Genomic DNA, 19996 nt, shown 5'->3' with positions numbered 1-19996 from the left:
GAGCACAGGCTCCCTGAGGTCCTCTTCATCACTGCTGCCAGACTCCACAACCTCCAAAGGCAGCATCCCACTCTCCATTAGTCCTGGCCCCCTCCCTGCATCACACGCAGGCCCCTTGTCCAAGTCCTTGCTGTCAGAGACTTCAGCCATCCACACTTGCTGCCGGCAAACCACAACAATATTTGTTGAAATGACATAAAGATTATTTGATATTATTTTTATAATACAGGTAATCCTCGAGTTACGGCCACTTATTCATCAACTGTTTGAAGTTACAACAGTAATGAAGGAAGGAATTTATAAGTAGTTCCTGAAGTTTGATAAGACTTTCGGATAAGCAGTTTTGGATAACGAAGGAAAAAAGCCTGGGAATCTCTGTATTTATATAGATCACTACTGGTACCAAAATCTGCTAAGTACAGAACATTGTAAAAATATGTATTTTGAAGAATAATTTAATTTAAAAATTAATTTAAATTTTAAAATATTTAAAAATCCCTTGACACCTGAAGTGATAAAAGAGGAAGTAAAGAAGAAGTATTATCCTTATTAAACTTCCAACAGAATGCTATCTTAGTCCTTTTTATATGGAGTTCAATTAATGCTAAGTATTTTTTTTTTGTTACATAAGTTGTAGATTGACATCCATTAACAATATTGCCATAGAAATTATGAAGCTCTCTCATTGTCTAAGCAATAAGGAACCTCTAACTCTTTATTCTACTCATTTCCTAGCATCTGCATATCAAATTGATTTATTGATAGTAATCTATCAATGGTAGAAGCAGTGGTCAAAACAATAGTATGCTTTTTTGAATTTTAAAGGATTTAACAAGTTATTCTAATACCTTGGATATCTTATAAGTTATTATAAGATATCCAAGATACTATTTTATTGAAAATGTTGCTGGTCTGAACAATATTGTTGACAAATGTTGTAGCTGTAAATATTACCATTGGGCTACATCTGATAGATGATACTTATCTCTTAAGACATCATATGTTAACATTCATCTTTATTATCTATCAGTTGGTCCAAAATCAATAACTCTACCTCCATCCAATTTTTTTAGATATCACCATCTGTTTCCTATTTTTAAAATTGCATTTTCTCATAAAATCAATTTAGCATGGGAAAAGAGGCCGAATCTTATTTTATTAGACATTACATTCTAGTTGTTGTTTTTTAATTGGTATAATTATTTCCAGAGATATGAAAATTTTAGTGTATTTTGATCCTAATACTATATCCAAAGGTAGTACATATGTAAATTCCAAAATGGCCCAAATTGGAAAGTTGACACTAGTTTTTATTTTATTTTTTGAGTTTTTATTTAATATGCGACAATAGGTAAACATGATGATACAGCTACAGATTCAGAACAAAAAATCCTCCCTCATTAAATGATAATTGAATTTTCTGTAAAGATATTCTTGGAATTGAAGAACCCAATATAAATTTTCTAAACAAAGAAGGTATTGTTTGGAAAATATTTTTACAGATATGTAAATTGGTGTTTTTCTCAAAATACAAATTAATTCTTTGTCCAAAATGTGAAGTTTCCAATCTATAATATCTGAAAATACCTTTGTTTATTTATTTGATTGCATGCTACTGAGTACCTAGATATTTAATGAATTTGAAACAAATACAGGATCTGTATTTCTTAAATAGATATGTAATGAAAATTTCACCTGACATCTATTGCAATTTGAGCCAGTTTATAGAGTATCCTGCTATTTTACCAAATGCATCTATCATTTGCATTAATAAGAAACAGTAGTTTAGTTGTAGAAATAGGCAAGAGAATGTCATCTGCAAATAAAACCAACTTGTGTTCAACTGAGTTATGTACTACACTGTACATCTTCATCACTGTAGATCTGTGTACATTAGATAGATCTGTATACAATATCTGTCTGTCTGTCTGTCTATCATCATTATCTATCTATCTATCTATCTATCTATCTATCTATCTATCTATCTATCTATCTATCTATCTATCATAGAGAAATATAGAAATAGTTAGATATAAGCCCATCCCAACCCATCATATATAGCTATCCCATGGATTTATAATCTGCATTTTTACTATTCTCATTTTAGCTGTATGTTTTATTTATTTTTTAGTACTATTAATTTACCATTTCAGTTCTATGTGTATGTGGCAGGTATATTGACCATAAAGGTGTAAGCTAAATAGTAATATAAATCTATATGAAGATTAAAAGGTTGTCTTTGGAACAAGGAAGTTCCATGTCTTGAGAAAAATACAGTAACCTGAGAATGACCTCAGGCAGTCAACAAAGATGTGGCTGATGAAATACTTTTATAAACTGAATTGATCTAATTGAGATGTGACTGCTATTCCTATTATGTACACAAACACACACACGTATACACTATTATTTTGTAGAGTTAAGTAGAAGAACCTGTCCTGCTACCTTACCACTTCAAGCTCCAATCTTCGTAACTGGAGTTAGAGTTTTAATTACTTCAATTCAAGTGGATTGATCTGGTCCCACTGGGGTGTATGGGCTTCAGAGTCTGGTGGAACAGACTTGGACATGCATTTTGTACTTTGAGATGTCTTTGCTAGCTGGATAAGAAAAAAAAAACCATTTCTTATAGCTGAAGAGGATGCCGGGGAGATCTGTCTCGTAATACTAACCTAACTACCATGTTTCCCCCAAAATAAGGCCCTGTCTTATTTATTTATTTTTTTGCCGCCAAAAAAGGCACCAGGTTTTATTATGGGGGGAAGTCATTCACTGTCTAACCTCACTTGCGCGCATCAGCCTCTGCCTCCTTTTGGCTCTCAGAGGCCTTCAGGAACTTCTTCTGCAGCTGACATGGCTTTCCTGAGGGCCTTTGCAGCTGATAACAGAGCTCCAGATCGATCTGGAGCTTTGTTATCAGCACAGAGGCCCTCAGGAAAGCCTTGACAGCTTTGCTGGCTGCAGAAGAAATGGGCCAGCAAGGCAGGTGTCAGGGTGTGTGAGGCCTGGCTACAACTGTCCAAAGGTAAGTAGTAGGGTAGCTCCACTCCCCCATCCCCACCCTAGCTTAATTTTTATCCATCCACTCTGGAGTGGGAGGGATCTTAATTAAGGCTTATTTGTGGGGGGTAGGACTTATATTGGGCGCACATGTAAAAATCAAGCTAGGACTTACTTTCAGGGTAGGTCGTATTTTTGGGAAAACAGGGTAGCTTGTCAAATCCAGAAATAAGAATAACTTTTGTATATGCATATGCCTTTTATTTCTCCACCCAAAAGAACAAAAAGAATTTAGGGAGAAAAATTGTCCACCAACCTGCTCCTGCCTGTGTTCCAGGTGTGAAACAACAGAATCCTTAAGACATGCAAAAAGGAGGAAAAATAGACATAGTCCTCAATTGTCCTCCCGGGTTCACTTGATCCTATTGCTGTCACCATGTAGAGGGGAATAGCTGAAAGGGCCAAGTCTAGAGGTCTCAACCTCTTTTTACACAAGCTTTCTGTCTTCACATCATGGCCCTGATTGCTCCTTTGGGGTAGCAACTTGGTAGTTGCTGGTGTTCTCTTCTGCTGGTGATCTCAGCAGGCATTATCTCCTTAACTTTGATACGGGAAAGAGAGAAGGGGCTTTCACAACCTGTGCTGTTGTTCTGGTATGTGGGACATTGTGGTGAAATTAGGAAAATAATGAAAAAGGGACAGTATGTGTATATACAATCAAAACACAGGAGGCAAATGTATTGGCAGGTTCTGTTATAAATAACAGCTCCAGCCAGGTGGCAAGGTACCTGGGTAGAAGCATTTCAAATTGTTCAAAGAGAATTAGTCTGTAAGTGAGGGTTGGAGCTATCTCCTACAGTTTCTGAGATTTTTGTTTTATTTATCTTCGGACCGGCATTAAAAACATCTTAACAAAGTCCGAGTGGTCTTTGCTTCCTTGATTTGCCCAGCAGTGTTGGGCTTGACATGTCTATTAAAAGGTAAAAGTCATTGGGAGCTGGGTGGCATATCAATAATTATAAAAATAAATTCATCCATGCAGCGATGTTGACAGATGTTACTTACCAAGGAAAAATAGGTGGGCGTGGAATGTTGCAAGTACATCTGACACTTGAAGAAGGAAAAAGGACAATGGAAGAATGTCAGAAAGACAGTGAAGAAGATGCACTGAATGTTGGAGAGACCAAACTGGCCTACAAGAAAAACTAAATGAAGACTAGAAAATGGCAAGGCAAAGTTTTACACGACCAATACATTTTTTTAAAAAAAAACCTAGTAGGCACAGCAAATAATAATAAGAACTGGCAATGGCTAGAGCAGGAAAGTTAAAAAAGGGAGACAGAGGGGCTAAATCTGGCTGACAAGACCAAGGCTTAAGAACATGCATACAAGGCCAGAATTGAGAAGATAGCAACAGATAGCAAATGCCACCTCTGCAAAAAAGCTGAAGAAACAGTGGATCACTTAGCTAGTTGCTGCAAGAACTGCACAGACTGACTACAAACAGCAACATGACAAAGTAACAACAATGATATAGGACAAACAACTGCATGCAACGTAGCATTGGAATATCTGTAGGAAATATTATTTGCCTGCAAGTGAGAACTGGTGGGACTATAAAACAGACAACATAATAGAAAATGAAGAAAACTAAAGTGCTCTGGGTAAAATTTAGAATTCAAACAGGCACTTGCCACATAACAGTTAACTATTTAGTTAACAATTGTTGATAAGAAAGGCAAAAAAGTCTGGATAATGGACATTGAAGCAGGGGTGGGATTCTACCAGTTCGCACCTGTTTGCTAGAACCGGTTGTTAATATTCTAAGCAGTTTGGAGAACCGGTTGTTAGAAGAAATTACTGGTCTAATCCTGTAAGGAAGGCAGGAAGGAAACATTTTGGTGTTGCTTACAGAAACTGCCTCTCTGTTAACCCTTATTACATTCTTGGCAGGACTAGACTTCATGTCTCAGGAACTTCTCTGGAGGTTTTTCCCCTCCTTTGCTGGTACTTTGCTTGTGTGGAGTGACCATTTAAAGTTACAATGGCACTGAAAAAAGTGTCTTATGACTATTTTTCACACTTACGACTGTTGCAGCATCCCCACAGTCATGAGAGGCCAGGCAAGGAGATGTATGCCTCGATGTGAGTGATATTGAGTTGGCCATGCCCAGCCAATAACATGACCACCAAGCCATGTCCACCCAGTCACATGACCACCAAGCCATGCCCACCACCTAAGCCACGCCCACAGAACTGGTTGTTAAAAAATTTGAATCTCATCCCTGCATTGTAGTATATGGAGACAACAAGAGAGAAGAGAAAGAACCAGAGAAAATCACAAAATGCAAATATCTGCAAATGGAAGTAAAATGACCATTGCAATAGAAAGAAAAGATAGTATCAATAATGTCTTGAATGCAATTCCAAAACATCGGGACCACCACTTATACTCTTATCAGCATTGATAAAATCCTCACCAGTCAACTGCAAAAATCAGCTTTACTTGGAACAGCTTAACATCCCGTGTCTTTGGGAAGGACTCAGTGGGTGGGATGGGGATGCCAGGGCCAGTCTGAATTGGCAATGAAAAATCCCCATCAGTCAATCACAAAAGGTAGTTTTATTTGGAACAGTTTAATCCCATAAAAAAAAAACACATTTACCTATCGCACATCTTTGGGAAGGACTCAATGGGTATATCAAGTCCGGTCTGAACATCTGGCCTATTATGTGAAAACCATAATAATAATCTCCTTGTGTAGTAAATTATATATTCAGGTCAGTCCATAAGATTTCACAAACTGGTTATAAACAATGACATGATGCAGTTGCCAAAATGGTTTCCTGGAAATTTTGTAGAAATTATTATGTGCTGATAATGAAAAATTGGTAGGAACATGGAGTTGAAAAAGAAGTTAAAAATGTGAACAGGTTAAAATATTGTGGGATTTCTGAATATAAACCGATAAAGTTTTGGCTCATAACACATCACAGTAACTATGGTTTAAAAGAAGAATGTAAGTAATTGATGTGACAATACCAAGGGATAGTAGAATAGAAAACAAAGCACTGGAAAAGATCAGAAAGTATCAAGACCTGAAAATTGAAGTTGAAAGATTATGGCATTAACTAGCTCTGGTGATCTGTGTTTATTGGCACACTGGACCATGAAATTTGTTTTGGAAGGTTCTTAGATAATGTGTCAATTACAAAAAGCAATATTGCTTGGATCCTGCACATATACCACATTAATATTTTATGACATCCAAAGTTCTTGGGAAGAACTTGACGTGTATGAAGGCTAATACCAGCTAAAGAACTGGCAGTTTTGATTTCACGTTGTTATGTATATAATAATAATAATAATAATAATAATAATAATAATAATAATAATAATAATAATAATAATAATGATGATTTCTTATAATGAAATTTCCTGGCTATTAGCATATAGATATGTCATTAGGAGTTTCAGCTCTTCTTGCCCTTATGGAAAAAGAGATTAAACTCACCAGAGTTAACAAAATCAAATTTTATTGTGAAAAGATAACCAGAGACAAGAGTCTGTAAATTAAAGAGAGAGAGAGAGAGAATGCTGTGATCCAGGCCAGCCACAGGATGATGCTGGTCTGTTATAAAAGAGACAGACAATGTTGTAGTTTAAGATCAGAGACTACCAGAATCATATTTTCCCCACCAACCTGAAGTCAGGAATGCAAGGCCCAGATTATAATGTCTATGTCCTCATTTATACAGAGAAATAGGGAATCATATGAGCATGCAACTGAGAAAAAGGAAATAATCCTTATATATGTCCCTAGCTAGACTTTTTAGCTATGGCTCTAACATGATAATTTTCTTGAGAACCAATGTTCCATCTGGATCAATTATCTGGCCATCTTCTAGATTTCTGACAAGTTCAAACTTTAATCAGAGGCTACATGAAATGATGTTAGTCTTTGTCTTTTCCTAGCTTTGTTTCCCATCTTATTTAATTTCCCAGTTCTGCCTTTGTTTTTGTTTTTGAAAGAATCAATTTTCTTCCACCCATAGAATAAAGGGAGGGACTGAAGTATCCATAATATGAAACAGAACCCTCTTTTGTGGGAATGTGTATTTTGCATGTGGGAAGCAGCTTGTGTACCGAGTGTGGGTAATATCCAGAACAAATTGCAAGTAAACACATGTGAGATCTCTCTCTGTATTGCACGCGAAGCTGGTAAATTGATGCATGCAGACTTGATAGATATAGATTTTACAGGCATGCCAAATATCCAGGGCAACAGCTTAAAATAGAGGTTGTCTTTGCTGGTGCCTGCCGTATTGACAAAATGCACGCATTCGTTTTTCTTCAAGAGAATGAATTGGATACCAAAGGGAACATATTGATGCCAAAGCCATTATCACTTAGCACGTCTTTTTTTCTTTTTCTTTTTGTGGTCTGGGGAGAGATTGGAAATACGAGTTACATTAGTGTTACACACAACAACTTGCTTAGACAAAACATGTGAACTTTGAACATTATTATTATGTTATTAATTATTTGTTTAAAGACTGCATGGCTAATTCTCTACTAATCCAGAGGGACAATATTTATAAACTGTTTTCAGGGAAGAAAAGAGAAAGTAAACAGAGAAGTTAAATGTTATTAAAACTACACTGCTTTCCTTTGGCGAGAGCCAGCTTGGTGTAGCAATTAAGGCATCAGGGTAGAAACTGGGAGACTGGGAGTTCTAGTCCTGCCTGGACATAAAGCCAGTTGGGTGCTCTTGGTCCAGTCACTTTCTCTCAGTCCTAGAAAGGAAGCAATGGCAAACCACTTCGGAAAAACCTTGCTCCCCGCAAAAACCTGCAGACTTGAATTGGACAGGATTGAACAGATGAAAAAAATACTTTCCTTTGCAGCAATGCCTCACCATTTGATCATTTCATTCCCCTTGGTTCCAGTTCTTGCTCCAATCTGGTATACCTCTTCCTTCACATATACATCAGAGAAACTATCCCCCCTTTCCCTTTTCAACAACCTGTCCTCTGCTTTGGTATGCAGCACTGATACCCTGGGGGGGGAAAAATGCTGTCTCGGTCGGAACATCAAAGGGTTTTCCTTTCCATATCATAATTCTTAAGAGCCTTCAGGTTATTTTGACACAACATGCATGCAAATACAGCCCCTTTTCCTGGAATTAAAAGCACCGGTTTTTTTGTGACATCCAAAAGAGGCTGCCTGAAACAGCTGCCTACTCAGCTTGATGGGAGACCAGCTCTGCTGTCAGGACACAACATGCTACTGCTGTATCTAGAGCAGGGCTTGTGCCTGTGTAAAATATACAGACCAATTCTTAAGTAGTGGAGGAGCTCCACTGGAAGAAAATATCTGTAGCTCAGGGTTAAACTATGGGGTCTTGGGGTTCTCTGAGCTTGGTTTTCTTCCTAGGTAACATCATCAGTGTGAGTGCGGGATTTGTTACTTATTTATATGCAGTAACTTCCTCTGCCAGTTTTGGAGGGGGTGTGATTTCCCCCATGGTGATGCCTTTATTACTGTTTTCTTCCTGATTGTGTAGTGCTGCTCCCTGCTTACCTGAATAAGGGCTGCTACAGGGGATGTGTTGCAGTCTTTTGGTTTCATTCCTAGTCCAAAAGTAATCTGAGTGACAAAGTGGAGATCTGTAGAGTTTATTTTGGGGAGGTAGGAGTGGAGTGGTTTTGGTACATCAAGGTAGTTCTCCTTTTCATCACAGCTCCTCCTTCTGTGCCTCTGATCTATCAGCCATTGCAATGGACTTGAGATTAGATGCCCATCAGAGCTGGTAATCAGCAAGTTCTGACCAGTTCTGGAGAACTGGTAGCGGAAATTTTGAGTAGCTTGGAGAACCGGCAAATACCACCTCTGACTGGGCCCGCCCCCACCTATTCTCTGCCTCCTGAGTCCCAGCTGATTGGCTGGGTCTTCTTTTGTTGCCCTGCACAGGAGAACGGAGCTGGAAATCAGGTTAGCGAAGTGGGGAGGGAATGGAGATTTTATAGTATCCTTCCCTTGCCACGCCACCAAGCCATGCCATGCCATGCCCACTAAGCCACGCCCACAGAACTGGTAGTAATAATTTTTGAATCCCAACACTGATGCCCATTCAAAATGGTGCTAAACCTGTATAGCTGAGGGCTACATGGCAGATGCATCTGATGCAGTAATTCCAACTTTCCTATAGCTGTCAAAATGGCTGTTGAGGAAATGCTCAGCAACCAGAGCGAAGGAGATATCCCCCGTGACTAACCTAAAGTAGCCAATAAAAGTTGGACAGATCAAGATATCACCATCCAAAAGTACTGTATCCTAGAGTATGTCAAATGCAAAAATGTGATTGGCTGAGATAGAAAACTAAAACTCAATCTGCAAAATAATGACTCTAATGAGCCTTTGCAATGGGTTGGAGATGGAATGAAAAAGACATAAAGACATGATATTTACACATGTTTATGGTGTATTTTCAGGTCATGCTGAGAGGTGTGACAAAGAGCTTTAGGTGCTGCTGATTATGCTGGTCAGGACAGAACATGGAATCAATACAGTCCTTGACTTACAACAGTTCGTTCAATGACCAGGTTGTCAAGTTACAACAAGCCGTGAAAGAGGTAACTTATGACCATTTTTCACACTTACGACCATTGCAGCATCCTCATGGTCATGTGATCAAAATTCAGATGTTTGGCAATTGACTCATATTTACGACGGTTACAGCATTCGGGGGACATATCACCAGCTTTTATGACTTTCTGACAAGCAAAGTCGATGGGGAAGCCAGGTTCACTTAACAACTGTGTTACTAATTTAACAACTACAGTGATTCACTCAACAACAGTGGCAAGAAAGGTCTAAAATGAGCCAAAACTCATTTAACAAAAGTCTCACTTAAACAACAGAAATTTTGGGCTCCATGGTGGTTGTAAGCTGCACCCTTGCTTTCACCTCCCATAGTGGGAAGGAATTTATTATGCCTGCTCTTTGGTCAGCTTAGGTTTTGGGTCAATTTAAGAGGGAGAGTTTTAGGCTGGGCTGGATTCTTATAGACCAGGGATGTCAAACTTGATTTCAGTGAGGGCCGCATCAGGGTTGTGTTTGACCTCAGGGGGCCGGGGTGGGCATGGCCAAGGTGGGCATGGCCAACTCAATGTCACTCGTGTCGGGGGTGCCTATGGGGGCCCGAGTGCTCTGCCAGTGAAAATGGGCTTGTGAGCTCCGTTTTTGGCTGAAACGGCCTCCTGTAACCCTCTGCCAGCAAAAACAGCTCATTATCAACTGGCAGAGGCACCACAGGCTGGTCCTTCGCTTTTTCCAAAGCGGCCCGTGGGCCAGATCTCAGTACCCACTAGGTTGCATCCGGTCTGTGGGCCTTGAGTTTGACACCCCTGTTATATTTGACTGTCTTCAAAATTTACCCCATATTTTATCCACCCTATTTGCAAAAGCCCCCAGTGGAGCAGGCTCAGGGGCATAAAGTTCCACTATTAACCAGCTGGAGATGGAGGCTGTAGAATTCAAGGTCCTCAAGAAATCCTTACAGACAACAGAGACAGTTCAATAAACCAAATTAAGAATCTAGCACTCTCCGAAGTTGTCAATAGTTTTCTGGGATTCACTCTCCCTTTTTTTCCCCTTGGAGGTATCCAAAAAAGAATAAAATCTGTGTTTTTTTTAAAAAAAAAAACTTTGAAGAGGCAGCTGCCTTCTTACTGATGAAAAGGAATATTATTTAAAAGCAGATTGTGTTCTAAGCATTTCTGCTCCCACTCAGGCAAACTGCATCAATAACCACCCATTAAGAATTCTGCATTCTGATTTTTACAAGTGGGAATTGTAGCTGGATACAATGCAATATTATCTTAAACCCCAGGAAATAAAAAAGAGTAAATCTGAAAAGCATCAGGGGTAACATTTCAGAGAACATTTGTTCACAAGAAGACCTTTATCCCCCTTCTAGCATAAGATCTATTTATGGTGAGATGACATCTGCAGCATCATGTTCTTTGAGAGCCTGATCCTCTGAAAAATTATTAGTATATACTAGGAGCCCAAACTTTAAACATTAAAACAGACCGTGGGAAGATACAGCCTCCCTGCTAGATTTCATCAGATTTTCAGTATATGAGCGTATGATGTATACTTTGCTGAAAATATTCTGCCACTGGGCTCTAATGAAAGTAGTTCTCAAGACAGACCAATCTGAACCAGCTTTGTAACTATTTTGTGTATTGAGTCTTCATTTTCTGTGCTGATCATTTCTCTTTTAATCTGAGAGCATCCAGTCTGGCAATCCCGCTTTTAGATCAACATAATATTTCCATCCACAAAGATGACCAGCAGAATGTATGTTCATCATAACCCCACGGAATCTGCCATCACAACAGATTCCTCCATGGGAAATTCAAAATGGTGACAATTGTACTTTGGTAAATTAGAAGTGTTGTATGTTGACCTCTTATGGAACCAAAAAACCTTAGATTTCAGCATCTGACTTATAGTAGCAGTTAGTGGATGTGGCGATTTGTGTTTAAATCCATTCTATCTTGAAGGTCATTGGCAGTCTTCAGTATTTCTAAGCTTTATTACTGGGGTGAGGACAGGAAAATTACTTCACATGGAAACCCTTTTTGTTTTCTTTTTAAATTGCCTACAAATTCAGAACTGCCCCACTTGTATCAGCATCCAGGTTGCTGGATATACTTGACTGAGCCCGCTACCATGTCAGCACCTGTACGTAAATTCCCAGCCACTGGTATAAGATTGTGTAATACTTGCTCCCCGCCATCTATTTTTGATGGGGATAACAATGGGGAAGGGGGCTTTGTAGAAGAGAGTGTTTTGTGCAAAACAAGCCTGCCTTTTCAATACACATGATACATTGAACACATCACCAACATCTTCCTGCTTAGGACTCCCAACAAGCACTTTGCCTTGGGCCTCCAGGCAGGAGTTCCACTTTCATCCATTTTACAAAATAGAAAGGCTGCAGATCTCTGCTTCTCTCCTTCTCTCTTTTGGTGTATGTGTGAATGCTAGAACTTATATGAACTGTCTACTGCTGAAAAACTCTCGCATTGATTGGTGCGCCTTGGTAGTGTTTCCAGGGACACTGGGGGCAGGGAAATTGCTTGTCTTTTTCAATGCTATTTTTGGATTTTCTGTGTATTGTGTGCTTTTTTCTCCATCTTTGTGCTACCGTGATGGTCTAAACACTCAATGTTGTTATTTATTCCATTACTACGCTGTTTCTCAGTCCAAGTAGGCAAGCAAGATGCCTGATAAGATAAAGATTTAAAAATATGTCAAAAGCAGTGCAATTAAAGCATAACTGAACATACTACATGACATCATGTTAAAACGTGGAGCTGCCTACTCTGAGTATGTAGAACTAGCGAGGGCATATATGCCTGCTTTTCTTAACCTGGTGAACTTCCCATAATCCCTAGCCAGCTTCGACCCGGTTTTGGCTGCCAGCAATGGGATACGGATTCTGACACATCAGTCTGGAAAAGGTTTGGTGTATGCCCACACCTGTGGGTGAAAATTGCCATCTGACACCATTTGCTTCTGTGGAAGGACTTTGGGTCAGAGCTTTGGGGGGGGGCATGTTCTCCCATCATGAATTAATAGCAAGAGGGCCGCCTCAACCTGATGACTGTGTACTATGCATGCATCACACCACAAGAAAGCACCCCAGCCCACTAGCCTAGCGTATCTACCACGGGGAATTGGGGGAGGTGGGGGTTAGATATGAACACTGCGTGGAGGATGTTAGAGATCGGCCTTGCCATTTTCACGAGAGTCCCATACCCCTTGCCCGCTATAACTCCTGCTATTGATAAGAGCGCCAGAAATAGAAGCGAGCGCGGACAGCGTTGCTCTTAAAGCTTCGCAGTGCGACGATTTTGCAATCAATCAACCAATCAATCAAAATAAATTGCCCGCTTAGCCAACGTCGCCCGAAAAACAATGACCCCGTTGGGTGAGCCCGGCATCAGTCATGGGCGCCACTCAGGCTCCGAACGCTTCGAAGCGCGCAGGCGGACGTGCCGTGGCCCCGGTCCAGACGGTTCGAAGCCTCGATCCGAGCGGGAAGCTCGTCGCGCTAGCGCGTCCGGGAATGAGGAGCGCGTGCGGGAGGAGAGGTGGGGAAGCGAGGCTGGCTTGCTTTGGCCGCCCGGCGTAAATCGGGCAACGCTCGCGCTCGAGCGAAGGGCATGCGCGCGCGTGTGCGCGCGAGAGAGAGCGAGAGAGCGCGCGAGCTCAGCCGGGTCACACTTGACTGCACGTGCAGCGACGCCCCTTCCTCGCCCGGGCGCGCGCCAAACCGTGGCACCTGGACAAGTGGCTGCCCGGCCGCCTCTTCTCGCGCTCCCCCCACCCGCCCGGCCCTGCTCCTTTCCTGCTGCTTACTGCAGTGTTGGGGGGAGGGCAGATCTGGACCAAGATGGCGTTGCTGCTGTTGCAGTTTCTCCCAGGGTCAGCACTGGAACAGCTCCCGCCTTTGCTTTCCCATTAGCGCCGGCCACCGCGGCCCCTTTGAAGTTCTGCAGTCGTTCGGAAGCTTCTTTCCCGCCCGGGCATTATTGCTGCCCTCTGGCCGTTTCCTCTCGCCGCTCTAATCCCTTCACTACTGTGGAGGGCTCCTGTTTTGGTGCAAAGCTTTCCTCCCTCTGGCAGCCGGACTTGGAGGGGTGCGGGGGTGGGGGGAAGAGCCGAGCGTGAGACCGTATTTTGGGCTCTTGCAGGCGCTCGCGAGGCTGTGTGCATTCTTTGGCTGACGGCAAGCAGTCCGATCCGGCACAATTTTATTTTGCTGTTGGCATCGTCTTTTGTTTTTATTTGGCGCTGCAGCCCCGAATACCAGGGCGATCGCATATATATCTATATATCTATATAGATATTTATATATATTGGCCTAAAAAAAACCAGCCCTTACCGCCGTGGTGGTGGTTGTTCTTTAAGTGACTTTCTCTAATGCTACCTTTTGCAAGTGTGGCAATTTCTAGCCGAGCCCACTTCATCCCGTGGATACCTGAAGGAGACGCATCGGGATAATAACATGGAGGAAGAGGAGGAGCTGCAGTCTTGAATTCCCTGGCTGTGCTGTCAAGAAGAGAGGAGATGGTGATTTTTAATGTGACACCCGTGCAACTTCTGGAGTTGTGAGAGCTTTTAATCTCCCCTGCATCCCATCGCCTCACCTGCCTGGTGCCCACCGCCTTTGCTATTTATTTATTTATTTATTTTTTAATCTACTTTTCGTTCTCTCGTCTTCGTACTTCCCACAAACCCCCTCCCCACTTTTCTGCTTTTGCCATGGGAATGGTGGCAAATCTCTTGGCTATTGTCATGTCGGCTTCATTTTTCAACCCCAGCTTTGCCTTCAGTTCGCACTTCGACCCTGGTAAGTTGATTTACTTCTGGAGCTTTGGAGTAAAAAAAAACAAAAAACAAAACAGATGCTTGGACGACTTTTTTCACTTTGCAAAATTACTATGTTCCACTGGCCTTCCTATTTTCCCCTCGGGATTTGGTTTTCCTATCCTTGCTTTCCATCTCTGCTACCAAAAATGAGTTAAATTTTGTAGCATGTTATTCCCTCCTCTTGCAGGTTACCTGCCCCCCTCCCAAGCCTTGGTCCTTGCAGCACTTCATTGCATTGTTTTAACCCTTTGCTAAAATTGTTCCAGCTTATATAATAGTTGAAGGTAGGCTGGCAACTAAAGGGAACAAACAACAAAACCTTCACACAGTGCTTTTGTCTTGGATGTAATTATTTTAGAAAGGTTCCAGAAGAACAGCTCCTTCCTGCAAAGTTACATCACCAATAATCAGTTATTCCACCCTTTCCCTTCAGTCTTTTTGGCAATTGAGAGTATGTAAAAAAGAATTCTTGGGCATTTCAGTAGGAAATAAGTATACACAGAGACCTAATTTTCCCTGATAGATGTGCAGTATCCTTGCATGTAACAAGATGTTGACCGTATCAGCTGTTTAAACATAGAGGGTTTTGTGTACCGAACTGTGAATTGCCTTTTTCTTGCCTGGAAAGTTGCTTTGAATCGCAAAGATAGAATTGTAGACAGGTTTGGAGTCAGAGATGTGTCTCTGCATTCTTGAAGTGGTTGCTTTGAATAAAGTCAAGAAAAATAAGGAAAAGGATAGTTATTCACTTGGGAACTGGGCCTTCTCTGAGGTAGATGTCAGACTGAATTTATATCCCCCTAGTGGAGTGATTGTCAGCCAACAACCTTTTGGCTGGGTAATTGGTAGCCCTGGATTTGTGGAAGAGCAGTGTGTTGTCTTGGCAAAGACGAGGTTGTGTTGCAGTCCCTGAGAGGCTTACATCTTTTGGTAGTGGGTTTCTCTGCTTTTTCCTACTCAGATATTCTCAAAGGTAGAAAAATATCATTTATTCAATCAAGTTTCTTCCTAGAGGGATTTTATACCCATTGTCTGAATTCTTTTTGCTTAAGATTGTTGAAATAAACTTCAGGGTCCTATGGTTTTCATATCACTCCCTCCTACCTTGAAACCTTGATTCCTAATCACTCTTCACTGATTTGTGGATTCCATGGACCTTATCCGTATAAACTGTTCAATTGACTTAGAAACGGGTGTGAATAAAAGATGAATTTGGCTTTTAATACCCTCAAATGTCACTTTTCTATTCCCCAGTACAATCTTCAAATGAAAACAATCTGCCTTGTTCTGCTGTGATTAAAAGATTTTGGCAAGTTTTTTCTTGATTCCATTGCAGTTGTATCTGACAGGCCTAGAATGAGGTTTTGGCTCTGTTATGGATTGAAAGATCTCCTTAAAGTCATTGATTGGGTATTAAAAATGGGTGTATATTTGGAGGTGGGGTGAAGGAATTATAAGCAAATAGAACTTTATTTGTTATGACTTGATTTATTTGTTCTGATTTGATTTGAGTCCTTTACTGCTTTGTTAAATTTCACAATAAATGGCCCTACAGCACACAATGAGTAAGGCTCCATCCCACACTTTCCTGAAGGTAGCCACCCATAAACAAAAGCCAGTAAGCAACAAAACCATTTGCAAAGGCCGAAAGGAAATCCAAAGACAAGGTGCAAGCTCACTGGGCAAGGTCCACAGGGCAGGACAAATCCACAGGGCAAGGCAAGTCCACAGGGCAAAGGCACAAAGCAAGGCACAGGAAGAAACACAAGTCAAGGCTGAGGTTGTTCCCCCCGCCCCTCCCAAAAAGCCAGGGGAGTGCAAAGCAAACAATTGTTCCTGACAATCTCTCCTGGCCTTTGCTTAAGTCAACCCAAGCCAAGTGTTCCTTGTGAGGAGGGGTGGAGCGACCTTCTCTCAGCCTCACAGACATCCTTTGATCTTGACTCTGCTCCACTCTAGCTGCCCTCAGATCGAGTGGGGGAGGCAGGTATTCCTCATCAGAGTGGATCTGTTGCCTCTCAACACCATTGCCTTCTGCATTCTTCCCTGTGTCTGTGAGGACAGGCAGCTCTCCGTCTCTATCTCCCTCAAAGTCTGAGGGGCCCTAGACAGCATCATCCTCAGGCCCTGGCCTCTCCAAACATTCCAAGGGAGATGTGCCATCCTCATTGGACGGCCCGGTTCCAATGCCCCCTGTTGAGGTAATTCCTCATTAGGAGAACGAGTGCATACAGGGAGATGTAGTGAGAGTGGTAAGGAATAACACACAACCAGCACACAGGTACACTGTATAGTAAAATGTAGGTTTTTATGTCCAGTAAACGGTTAAGCAAAGTCCAACAAGCAGTCCAAGTCATACACGGTTATAGCAGTCAGTTTTCAGTCCAGGGATAACTGAAATATCAAAAGTCCAGTATCAAAAACAATTCAGTAATAGACTCACATCAATCCAAGAATAACAATGATCAGCAACAGTCAGTAGGGAAATGCAGGAACGGCAACACTCTCTGGGAAACCAGATTTCTGGCTCCATCGTTTGAGGAGCCACACCCAATTACAATTTTAGCATTCCCTTAAAGAGACAGTATTAAAATGTCTATCCTGGTTTATATATTTCCAACCCAACTGTTAGGTGACTTACATTCCTAACACCCCCTTTTCCTCTTAACTGGGATCTGATGGGGTCATGACATTATGTTTATTAAACATATGTATTTTCTTTGACTGCCTTTGAACCATAGTTTGCTAGGTATTATCTTTCGTGAGAATCTGTGACAAGGCCATTGGATAAAATATAGAGTTAACATCTAAGAGTATGCAGGTCCATCATGCAGGCAAGAGAAAAACTTTGTGTTGTATAGGTAATTATACTTAAGGTTTTGTGTTGAATATGTAGAACAGGCCACATATAAAAATGGAACCCTTTCCTTGTGTATATTACAATGGCTGAGTGTGTTTCAGAATTATATTCCATCCATCTAGCTACCAAAGGAAGTTGACAAATTGAGTGTGAAATAATTATGTTTTTGCTTCCCATCTCTCATGAATTCTAAACATATGGGTCAACTGGAGTTTCCAAATGTCTTTGGCTAGAGCTGTTTGCTAAAAGCAATATAAATATTCAATCTTTCATAACACATTAAAGTGAAACATTTATAATATTATATTCTTTTTCTATATTGTGAACTTTCATACTCAGGGAGAAAAAAAAATTTGGCATAATTTATAAAAAGCATCCAGGAAGCATTTGTTCATTGTATGTAACCATTAAATGGCAAACATTGTAAGGATGATGAGAAAAAGAGGGGAAAGATAAAAAGATAAGAAAAGATAAAAATAGATACTTTAGTTATGCTTTTCCCCCTTAGTATGATCTCTGCTTACTTCTTGAATAATAAATAAAACTTTGGGTGCATTTTTTTAAAAAAATTACTTTGGAAAATGGAACGTTTACTATATTAGGAAGTGAGAGAAAGAGTTTTCATTTTTTAACATGTAAATAAAAAAAAAGGAAACAGTTACTTGATTATATATAATCCTTCAAAGTAACAGAAGTCAACTTTAGAACTTTATTCCTAACTTGCAAAAACTATTCTATATTAAAACTTAGTCAATATTAGTGACAAGAGAAGATGAATGGCCAGACTGAGTTTGTATTGGATTTTCTGCAAATTAACTTTATTTAGGTCATACACCAACATGCAGGTGACCTGCCTACAAGAAACTGTAATATGTTCTGGATTAGTTGCAATATCAGTTTTGCATTATCTTACAGTTTTAGGAAGTGTATCACAACCTAATTTTTCTGATTTTTATAGAACACCATCAACAGTGTTACCTTGTATTTTTCCATGCTTCATCATTATTGGAGGGAGGGATAGGGGATAAATGTGTAGAACAGTTCTTGAATGCTGTTGACTGTTCTCCTCACTTAAATATCGCACAAGGAAATGTGGTAAGTAACATTTTTCAAACCTGACCCATTGCCATTCGTTGGACTAGACAAGTTGTCTTCAGTGCTAAGAAAACATCTTGAGCTAATGATTCCTGTTTTTGTTTTTCTTTGAGTGTGATTTGAGTCTCTTGCCTGAGTCATCTGGAAATATTTTTCACTGAACTGCTGTTCTGTGATTATAGAACACAATATAGCCTTGATTATGATTTAGGTCCCAGAAAAGAGAATTACTTGATATGTGGATTGTCCTCCTTCATAGAAAAGTGGCTAGATTAGGTAGATTTTTAGATTCATAGCTCTCTTGAACAAAATATCTACAGGTTTAGTGCAGCATATGGTAATAATACTAATTAATCTATTACTGATCTGATCACTAAGATCATTACTGAAAGTTTAGGTACCCTAACTCCTAAAAAACCTGTGACAAGCTTGCACAACACCACATTTTAAAGTATGTAAACAGTTTCATTTTATTATAAAGGACCTAAAATGAACTGGTTAGCAAATAGTATGTGGATCTTTTCCAGATATGTATGGCAAGGCATGGACCATTTCCTTGGCCCATTAAAACTTCTGGTTGATATTGGGGCAGATACATTGGGCTTTGCATATTACTTTTATACAATGCAATTATGTTTATGTTCTTACAAATCTCCAGTTAAAATTGGTATCAGGAATAACTCACACATTTGATGAGATTTGGAAATGATCCCTAATTAAATTCTGGAATTTTTTGATCCTGTTATTTCTCCTTTTCCATTATCTTTCTATGGATTCATTCTACACTTTAATAAATGAGCAAAGATAAAACCCTATCTGTTTTTTTAAAAAATAGCCAGGCTACAAAGTGGAAGTTCATGAGTTCTAGCCTTGCCTTAGCCATGAAATCTGGCTGAGTGCCTTTGGACTAATTATGCTTCCTCAGTCCAACCCACCTCACAGGATTGTTGTGGGGAAAAGAGATGGAAGAAGGTGTATTGGATACATTATTTGTAAAAATAATAAAGGCAGGATACAAATAAATAAATATTTTTAGGAAGCAGTGGGAGATATGGACAACATTGTAAGGACTAATTCCAAGTAGCCCACCCCTCCTTCATTTGTTCTTGTTTTTTAATTATGTAAAATCTTCTAAATGAAGAGTTCCTATTGTTAACAGTTAAAGGGCATTGTGTAGGAATTTATTTTTATTTATTTTATTTGTCAATTGCTTACAAGATAATAGGTATAAGTATATACATAGTTATGAATACATGAAATGGGTATATATAAGAAAAATAAAAGAAACAATAGGACAGGGATGGTAGGCACGTTGGTGCGCTTATGCATGCCCCCCTACAGACCTCTTAGGAAAGGGGTGAGGTCAATAGTAGACAGTCTAAAGTTAAAGTTTTTGGGGTTTGGGGAAGAAACTACAGAGTCAGGTAGAGTATTCCAGACATTGACCACTCTGTTGCTGAAGTCGTATTTCCTGAAATCAAGTTTGGTGCGGTTAACCTTGAGTTTATATCTATTGTGTGCTCTTGTGTTGTTATGGTTGAAGCTGAAGTATTCATTGACAGGTAGGACATTGCAATGTATGATTTTAT

The 19996-nt window shown here is 40.2% G+C and overlaps 1 protein-coding gene and 1 long non-coding RNA gene across 10 annotated transcripts in view; one reads left to right on the top strand and one right to left on the bottom strand.

The window, feature by feature from the left end:
• Positions 1-6520: 6520 nt before the first annotated feature.
• LOC148127022 (uncharacterized) lies at positions 6521-13557 on the bottom strand. The gene is made up of 2 exons (XR_015741840.1): positions 13439-13557; positions 6521-7444 (listed from the first exon to the last, which is right to left on the bottom strand). It is a non-coding gene; the product is annotated as an uncharacterized LOC148127022 (long non-coding RNA).
• Positions 7605-19996, top strand: part of LMTK1 (lemur tail kinase 1) — an 86962-nt gene continuing 74570 nt past the window's right edge. For 5 of the 9 annotated variants that reach the window (XR_015741829.1, XM_087924954.1, XM_026701774.2 and 2 more), the window contains exon 1: positions 7605-14432. Coding sequence is in view for 3 of the 9 variants with exons in the window: in XM_026701770.2 (XP_026557555.2) it covers positions 14345-14432 (88 nt within the window). In the remaining 6 variants the exon portion in view is untranslated. The remainder of the gene's footprint in view (positions 14433-19996) is intronic. The other 4 variants (XM_026701772.2, XM_087924953.1, XM_026701776.2 and 1 more) reach the window with 2 other exon arrangements.

This window comes from Pseudonaja textilis, chromosome 2, assembly GCF_049901715.1.
Source record: "Pseudonaja textilis isolate UNSWEBS1 chromosome 2, rPseTex1.2, whole genome shotgun sequence".
Taxonomy (NCBI): domain Eukaryota; kingdom Metazoa; phylum Chordata; class Lepidosauria; order Squamata; family Elapidae; genus Pseudonaja; species Pseudonaja textilis.
The sequence above is the reverse complement of the archived record's forward strand: the minus strand, read 5'-3'. Positions and strand labels throughout refer to the sequence as shown.